This window comes from Vitis vinifera, chromosome 12 (assembly GCF_030704535.1).
Source record: "Vitis vinifera cultivar Pinot Noir 40024 chromosome 12, ASM3070453v1".
Lineage (NCBI taxonomy): Eukaryota > Viridiplantae > Streptophyta > Magnoliopsida > Vitales > Vitaceae > Vitis > Vitis vinifera.
The window spans coordinates 20979104-20988399 of NC_081816.1; the positions used below are offsets into that span (position 1 = coordinate 20979104).

Below are 9296 nucleotides of genomic sequence, written 5' to 3' on the forward strand. Positions count from 1 at the left end.
TTTTTAAAAACTAATTTTTAAAAAATTTTTAAAAACATAGAAAAACGAATTTTTAAAAACTAATTTTTAAAACGTTTCTAAAAAAACCCTAAATATTCCGTCACAAAGAGATTATCCTAATTCAAGGGATCTATATTTAAGGGAATCAAAACTTTTAAAATTATATATTGATGTTTAAGATCTTATTATGATCAAATCTACAGTGTGGCTGGTAAATAGGTAGTTCTTCATTTTTAGCAACTCAGAGCTTGTTCATCATGTGTTCTCATCTCCAACGACAGCACCAGAAAGCAACGTTCAGCTCTTGAAGAGGGTAGAGATAATTCTGCGGTCCCATGAACAGACCTTTCGAGATCTGAGGGGTGTTTGGATGCGAAAGCCTGCCATGAATTTTCAAGCAATCATCCTATGCAAGACATACAGTCCTTGGCACTGATAAAATAGGGGGAGGTTGGCATGCCTGCTTTGGTCAAGTACTGGAGACTTCGCATTAATGACTCCATCAGATTCTGATGATTATCACACCCATCATCAGAATAGCACATAATCTATCAGTATATGTGGAATGTGGGCTATGTATGGCCAATCTTGGCCTTTCTCGAATTGGCACCGAGGTTCCAGCAAAGGACACTTATTGACTATGAGATAAGAGAGGGAGTCTGGCAGCCTCTCTTTTGTCAAGTATTGGAGCTTAGTGCAGCTGCAGATCCACAGTTTCTGAAGACAGGTGAGGTGTTGAAGACCTGCTTCCGTCAAGGATCGAAGCTCAGGGCAGTCCCAAATACCTACTTCTTTAAGAGAGGCCAGGCACTGAGGATAAAATTCTGTCAAGGATTGGAGCCTTGGGTAGTGGCTGATACCTAATTCTTCAAGTGAGACCAGGCGTTGATGCTGCAGTTCTATTGAGGATTGGAGCTTAGGGCTGTCCCTAAATTTTAGCCTTTTGAGAGCTGTAGGGTGTTGAAGACTCGCTCTGGCCAAGGATTGGAGCTCAGGGCAGCTTCTGATCTCTAATTTTTCAAGAGATCTAGAGTTAAGATGCTTAAGCCCCTCTTCTCTAAAGAATTGGAGTTTTGGGCAGCCGTGGATGTATAAAGCTCTGAGAGAGGTAAGTTGCTGAAGCCACTCGCCATCCAGAGACCTGAGACTTGGAATGTCTGAGAGTTGAAGAGAAGTAAGAGTGCAGGGCAGCAGTAAATCCCTTGGAAATGACTCCATATTTTCACAGGCACCTGTGAGTTTGCTGCAGTTCCCAATTTCAAGTTCACTGAGGTTGGAGGGCAAACCCTCTCTCTGAAACAGCAATTCTGGGCAATCTTTTAAACTCAGTCTCTTCATGGACAAAAGGGTGTGTGTCAGCGTGGTGAGCTTCTCACAACTGGAGATGGAATAGCATGCATAGCTGACAGCAGGAAGTTCAATATACACAAGATCAGGGCAGCCCCAGATGACAAAGGACTTAAGAGATGTGGGATCCCCACTAGAAATTGAAATTGAGAGGGATTCAAGCCCTCCAAGATGCCTGATTTCCAGATGACTCAAACTCGGGAAGTTTCCTAATGAGAAGGATAATGAGACAGAGTTACAGGTACTCTCTTCAACACAGAATCGTTCCAGGAATGGTTGGTGGCCTTTCAACAACTCAGGTAAGAAAAACTCTAGTTTCCTAGAGCGTATGATTTTTAGGGACTTCAACACACTGGACAAGCCAAATCTGCGCAAGGGTCTGGAAAAAGAAGAATGTGATATTGCCAAATCTTGGAGAAAACAAGCCTTGGTTTGCAGCATTCTCTCCTCTAGCAGATACTCAAGTGAGTTGCACTCTGTAATCGAGAGCTTTTGCAGTCCCGGAGGTAGTTCAGTCCACTGTGAGATGTATGAAATTTCAACTTCTAACATTTGAAGATCAATGAGGCCATAAGCTGGCTCTCTTAACAACACTTTACCACAATTGAGCAACTTCAATTCACGGATGGTAGGAATTCCAAGCGAAGCCACAAGCAACTCTGGACATCCAACAATTTCAAGTATTTTCAAGGAAGGAAGTTGCTTTGGTAACTTTCCAGTGAGTTTGGGACAGTACCGAATGTAAAGCTCCTGGAGATGAGGGAATTCTCCACAAGGTAACCATTCGTTCCACCCCTCCATACTCTCAAATATTAGAGTTTGAAGGGATTTGAAGAAGGGCTTAGCCGAGGAAGAATCATTCCCATAGAACTCACTACCCACCCTCCCTACTCCATGCATCCCAAAGATGACAAGATGTTTAAGAGATGGTAGTTGCCCAAGTGGTGGCAGTGAGGTGCAATGGTCACAATCCCTGAGCTCAAGGTACATAAGATTGAAGAAAGAAGGATCTCCCACCCAGTCTGGAAATCTAAGACCACCAAAGGAATTGATGTAAAGTCTCTTTAGGTTTGTATGAGGCTGAAAATTCTCGAGTATATCTCCATCATGTATAGCAGCACCATTGTTGTTATCCCAAGTCAACACTAACTCATCAAGGTATCGCTTATCCTTCAAATTGGCCTTCAATGCATCCCTACCACTTCGAACATTATCCAACTTTGAAATGCAAAGTCTTCCCCGAATATCTGAAAGCTTCATCAATTCTCCCACCTTTGAACCATTCATTTGTCCCACAACAAAATGAGTCAATGATTGCAGACTTTTTAATTCACCTACACTTGACATTTCTGTCATCTTAGTACCACTGACATCAAGATACCGCAAGTTAATTAACTTCTCCATCTCTGCAGGCAATTCAATAAGAGAAGAACATCCTGATAATATCATAGTTTGTAAATTGTACATACAACATACAGAGTCAGGCAACCTTTGGATAGCTGTGCAAGAAAGGTCCAAATAACGTAAATGCTTCAAATTACCAATTGAATCAGGCAAATCAATGATGCAATAACCAAACAAAGACAATACTCTTAAGAATCTAACTTGTGGTAAGAAATGAAGCAAAACCTTGTTACTTAAGTGACATTGCGAAAAATCCCTTTGTTGCAGTGCTAAAAATGTCCGTAGACTTCGAACTTCACTAAGGGTATCAAATCTCTTATATGCATCATATTCATCTTGAAAGTATGACAAATGACGAGCATTCTCAGAGAGTATTTGCACCTTGCCATCCTCCAACCAAACAGAAAATTCTCCGGATACGAGTTGCGCCAAGTCGTTAATGAGGTGATGCATGACAAAGCTTGATTTATTGCTACTTGATTTTTGAAAAAATGATCTCGATAGCAATTCATCAAAATACATATCACCTACCTCTTCCATTTTCTTCTTACTTCTTGATTCTTGTAACAAGCCTTCGGCCATCCATAACAAAATCAGTTTCTCCTTGTCGAATTCATAGTTTGTGGGAAAAATTGAGCAATAAGCAAAACATCGCTTCAAACATAAAGGGAGATCACAATAACTCAATTTTAATGCAGAAAGAATTCCATCATTTGGCAAATGCCACATTTCACTGTTTAATATATCATCCCATTCTCTTGGTTCGGCCTTCGAGCGTAAGAGACTTCCAATTGTTTTCACAGCTAAAGGCAACCCTTGGCACTTCTCCACAATCTTTTTGCCAATTGCTTCTAGTTGTGGACTTGCAGTCGAGTCTCTATTTTCAAACACAAGTTTTGTAAATAATGACCAACAATCTTCGTAGGATAATTCTCCTAAATGATGAGTATAAATCGCATCAGCAACTTTTGCAATATTTGCATTACGAGTGGTTATAATGATCTTGCTTCCCTTTGCCCCGGCTACGAGTGAAGTCCGCAACCTATCCCAACTATTGTAATCTTCGGTCCAAATGTCATCAAGAACAAGTAGAAACTTCTTCATCTGGATGCTCTCTTTCATTTTAACTTGAAGCTGATTTAGGTTATTTGTCTCAAAAGTGGAGGCAGTGATCTCCTCAAGAATTGATCTTGTTATCCTAATAAGATCAAATTCTTCTGAAACAAAAACCCATGCTCTCAAATCAAAGTGGTCCTTCACTTTGTCATCATTATACAACAGCTGAGCAAGGGTGGTCTTGCCAAGACCACCCATGCCCGCTATGGAGAACACACCTATGATCTGATTGTCCATTGTATCATCAGATAACAACAGCTTAATCATCTCTTCCTTAATACAATCCCTGCCATAGACACAAGATTCATCCACCAAAGAAGTTGATGGCAATCCTGGTGGCAGTTTCTCACCAACCCCTTCTTTCAACCCAAGGTCATCTTTGTCTTCTGCAACATTTTCTAGTTTATCAATGATCTCCTCTATCCTGGACTCTATACTCTGACTACCAAAGGGAGAATTAAGCCAGGTGGACATAAAGCTACGCACCTGACTTGTGCTAGTTTGGGAATCAGCTTCCATCTTGCATCGCAAAGCTTCAGAAGCTATCTCGTCCAGCAGGTCCTCGGCCTCATAGACAACAACTCTGAGCTCGTCCAGCCACTCCTTAACCGTTGGATTTGTAAATTGCTTCATCTCCGCATCATTCAGCACTGCATGGACAACCCGCAATTTTCTCTTCATTTTCTTGAGGAGTTCATCACTGAGGTTGTGTCCCCGGATGAAGCTTAAGACCTCGCGAGAAGCCAACCTGTCGAAAAGAACTTGGAGAGAAGCCGAGAGAAATGCTCCTCCAACTACAGCCCCAGCCATCTCTGTTTGTTTGCAAAGAAAGTAAGTGAATGAGTTTGAAGCAAAATGAAGGCAAACAGATTCAAAATCCCACCTCCAAACTGGAAAATGAAGACTGGTTTTATTGGTATTTTCATTCCACACGCTTTCATTGATTGACCAATCCATCAAGAGATTCGGTTTTTGAATGATTCAACCGTGTCATCTTTAATATTTGTCGGCTCCTTTGTCTTGACAGTAAAATTTGTCCACACTCAAATAAATCAAAAGAACATTGTTGTTTAATGCAAATAGGATCATTCAATAGACTTCTTTTACCCTTTCATCAAATCTAACGGAATTTGTGAAAAATAAGAACATTTTATTAACATATCCATCAAAGTTACTCTAATAATGAGTTTGATAGTGATTATAGGAAATCATATTTTTAGTATGTTTGATAAATCAATTTAATAGCTTAAAGTGATTTAATAACTTAATTTAAGTCATTAGGTAAATTAAGTATACTTTGTAAAATAACTTAATAATATGACTTAAAGTAAAAAATAATTTTAAGTAATAAGTAAAAATAATTAACTTATTTTCAAGTCCACATTTTCATTTTACTTTTTTATTCTTATTTGTTTTAATTACCTTTATAATTTTTTTTGTTACTCCATAACTTTCATTGTTATTAGACCTCTTTTACCCTAATTATAATTTATATATAATAATAAATATGTTAATTTGATGATTTAGAATAAATTTTAAGTTAATTTTATCAAACAACCTTAATACTTAAAGTAAGAATTAAAATATAAGTTTTAAGTTAATAATTTAAATACAATTTAATTTAAAATCAACTTAAGTTATTAAGTAACAAGTATTAAGTTTTATCAAACACTCATTTACTCAAAAAATAAATTTTTTTAAATATTATAAAAATTATAAACGTATTTTAAAATCATCACCAAACACACTCTAAGTGGATTTCAAAATTGGAATTATTTTTGCATCTTTTTTAAGAAATTATAATAGAGTAAAAATTAAGAGTGTAGTGACTAGTGACTACTTTATTTAAAGAAAAAGAAAATGAAGTAAAATGCAAGCCAACAAATTGGAAAAATGTGGTCCTAATACGCAGCAAAAGGACTGTTACCTGAATTGAAAATTTTCACACTAAAAGGAAAATTCTACTTTTATCAATGCCAGCATCCTCTTTCATACATAAAAGCTATATATTCTAAGGCCCACTTGATTTTGTTGATTTGGTCGGTGTGACATTGGGTCCCTTGAATGGTTTGATTCTTGGTTTTAGTGGTTCCCACACGGCTTTCAAGTACTATTTGGTCAATCCATGTGTAGACTGTAGACTTGCCTTTTGAAAGCATGACTTGTGAGGTTAAAAATTGAAAGAAAAAGAAATACAACATAAGGTTGTGTTTATGGGATAGAATATGTATATATATTAGGGTATATTTTTAATGGAATATGATATTTTGAATATTATATCATGATATGTTATGTTTGTATTTGATTTGTAAAAGAAATAAATGAAATAAAATATATATATTAATTTTTAATATACGATATATGTTTTTAAAAAAATTACATTGTATTATAATATTTGTTATTAAAACCATGGTTATTATTATCAGACAATACACATTACTTATCATGTTATATGTATCGTCTCGAAGTGAAAGCAATACATATTGTATGGTATATAAGAAAATACATTGTATCACCATATCACTACACTATATATGTTACAATGATACAAAGAAAACCCAAAAGGCGACACCGTTAAATCCAAGAATTGATGTTGTTTTAAAGAATGCCGAAACAATATCATTTCAACTTTAAAAAAAGAAAAAGAAAAGAATGTTTTAGCACATGCAGGTGAAGGTAAGGAAAGAATAAAAGCAAAAGTAAAAAAGCATTGGCAACATTACCATGAGGTGACTTCTCTAGGTGCTCCATCCTCTGATTCAAAAAAATTTTCTCTCTATTTCATTTCCCCTTCTAGTTCCCTTTAAGTGCTCATCTTCCCTTTACTTTTTTCCCTTTGATTTTCCCTCATTTTTGTTATGAGATACTTTAGTGGTATTTGTTTTTTTGACTTTTTACTGAAAGCAATTTAGTTTTAGAATTTAAATTGTTTATTTTTTTACTTTTTCATGACTTATTATAAACTTTTTACTAAATAAAGAAAACCAAAATATGTAGCTTTTTCTAAATAAAAAAAATAACATATTAGTTTTTTTTACTTTTTAATACTTAATAGAAATAAAATAGTACAAAAACAAACAATCTAATATTTAACACTATTAAGCATTAAGATTTTATTTAGAATTAAGTAAAAAAAAAAAACAAACACCACCTTTATTTTACATAAACGAAAAGAAAAGAAAAAAAAAAATGGGCCTTCTAGCTTTCACACAACAAAATGAGTCTTTTAAGAGGGAAGTGTTTTATGGGTATTCGTGTAAGTGTTGGTTAACCTTAATGCTACTATCAACCTTTTAAAAATCTATTTTTATGAGAGAGACTCATACAACAAAATGGGTGTTCGAATAAAGTGGAGCATAAAAGTAGTGTTGTTTTGAATTGCAATAATTTGTCATTCGTATAATTGGGAGTACGTTTTAATTAGATAAGAAATATGATGCAAATTTATATTTAACGTCAATAAGAATTATTAAAATTTAATTTATAGGGTTTTGAATAATTGAATCTTTAAATAGGTACATTCCAAGAGGAGAAATAGATTGGAAAAACAAATATTGAATACAATTGTTTCTATTAAGTACAATCAATGATCGAAGGCAAGACATTAAAGAAAAACAATAGAGGGTAAAACTTATGATTTAATTTCACTATCAGATATGAAATCTGATGATGATTAGATTACAAAAAGAGAAGATGCAATATTGCCCAAAGACATTATATATATGAATGTTAGAGAATGTTTTGACATTGAAGAAGGAGAAATTAATAAATAAATAATAATAAAAAAAAGAGGTACGTAAAAACAGATAATATAATTCTAAAGTTCATTTTAATTAATGTTTCATGTTTTTATTCAATCATATTGGCTATATTACTTATTTGTAGAAATAATTAATTTGTATTATTAAATAATACATATATTAATATTATTTTATAATATATTTATATATATGTTACAAATAAATGAGAATATGATATTAAAGAAAAAAAAAAAGAATTTAAAATTATACATGTGAGATCATCTTATTGACGCTTCTTTTTTGTACAGTAGGTAGACCCTTTTGTATATATCTCTTGTGTAAGTAAGATGGATACATTCTATGGTTGGTAGACACTTTGATTGTTCTTTTTGTCCTCGGTTATTTGAAGTGCAATTTCTAAATTTTAATTTTAAACCATACTAGTCAGACAAAAATACCTCTTCCTGATCCTGAAAATAGGACCTTGGTTGTGGTTTTAGTATCATTTGCTTGATTTATATTTTACGAAAAATTAATAATTGAATTGTATTTCAAATTTACTTTCTATCCGGATGCAATTTGGACGGGTTGGACAATTCAACTTGAATCTAATTTGATGTTGGGTCGTGTTTGGGCAATCATTTTTAATTGTCAAATTGAATTTGAATTTAGTTTTTCCAACTCAAGTTAATTTGAATTGAGTTTGGGTCAAGATTTAGACTATTCAAAATTAATTTCAATTTAATTTAATATTTTTATAATATATATGATCTTATATTATAGTATTATTTTTTTTTAGAATTTTAAGAAAAATACCAAGCAATAATTACATCATAAGCTTTTTCAAATATTTAGAAAGATATAAAATTTATTTTTATTTTGTTGTTATTATTTTGAAATTCTGTCAAATTTTTTTTTAAAAAAAAGATTGAATATGCGTTGAATTATACAATCTAATCAACTTAGGTGTGACCTAACCAACCCAAACTCAACCAAAATTATGATATTAAACAAAATAACTCTTAAGTTGAGTATCTCGAATTCAAAGTCAAGTTGGGTTAAGATTGAATTGATTGATTCTTAATTTGGGTTGGGTTGGTGGGTTAGCCATCAAGCCACTCTCAAAAATCAATTTTAAAAAAACATTTGTTAAAAATAAAAATAGAACTGTTTTTATATTTTTAATATGTCTTCTCCAAAAAATACTATAAATAATTTTTCAATGCTACAAATAATTTTTAAATTTTTTAAAATGTTTACTAAATTTTATCTAACACCTTTTTTTTTTCCCCTGATTTTTGTTAAGAAAAAAACACTACCAGACATATATAATTATTTTGAAAAGTTCTAAAAACCTTCACTACAAATTAAAGAATCTTAACTTAAATAATTTTATATGCTTATCTCCAAAAAAAGTAATGATTTTAAAATTATTTAAGAAAAATTAAGATATCAAAAAAATTATTATCTCAAGTTTCAAAAATATAAAATAAATTTATAATTTTGTAGAAAATATTTCACTTTTATATAAAAAAATATTTTAAAAACATAATATATATATATATATCTCCAAATATACACTAAGCAAGTAATTAATTCTTCTAATACAATATTTCATTGTTATGAAAAAAAAAATCATTTAATATTTGGTGAAAGAAAAAAAAAAAAAAAACCTTAAATAAATCCAAC

General features: G+C 32.7%; 1 protein-coding gene across 1 annotated transcript; it reads right to left on the reverse strand.

Moving 5' to 3' along the window:
- Positions 1 to 140: 140 nt before the first annotated feature.
- LOC100253218 (putative disease resistance RPP13-like protein 1) lies at positions 141 to 4765 on the reverse strand. The gene has a single exon (XM_002267192.5). It carries the CDS (start codon positions 4675 to 4677, stop codon positions 532 to 534), a length of 4146 nt encoding a protein of 1381 aa, XP_002267228.2. The 5' UTR covers positions 4678 to 4765; the 3' UTR covers positions 141 to 531.
- Between the last annotated feature and the right edge of the window lie 4531 nt (positions 4766 to 9296).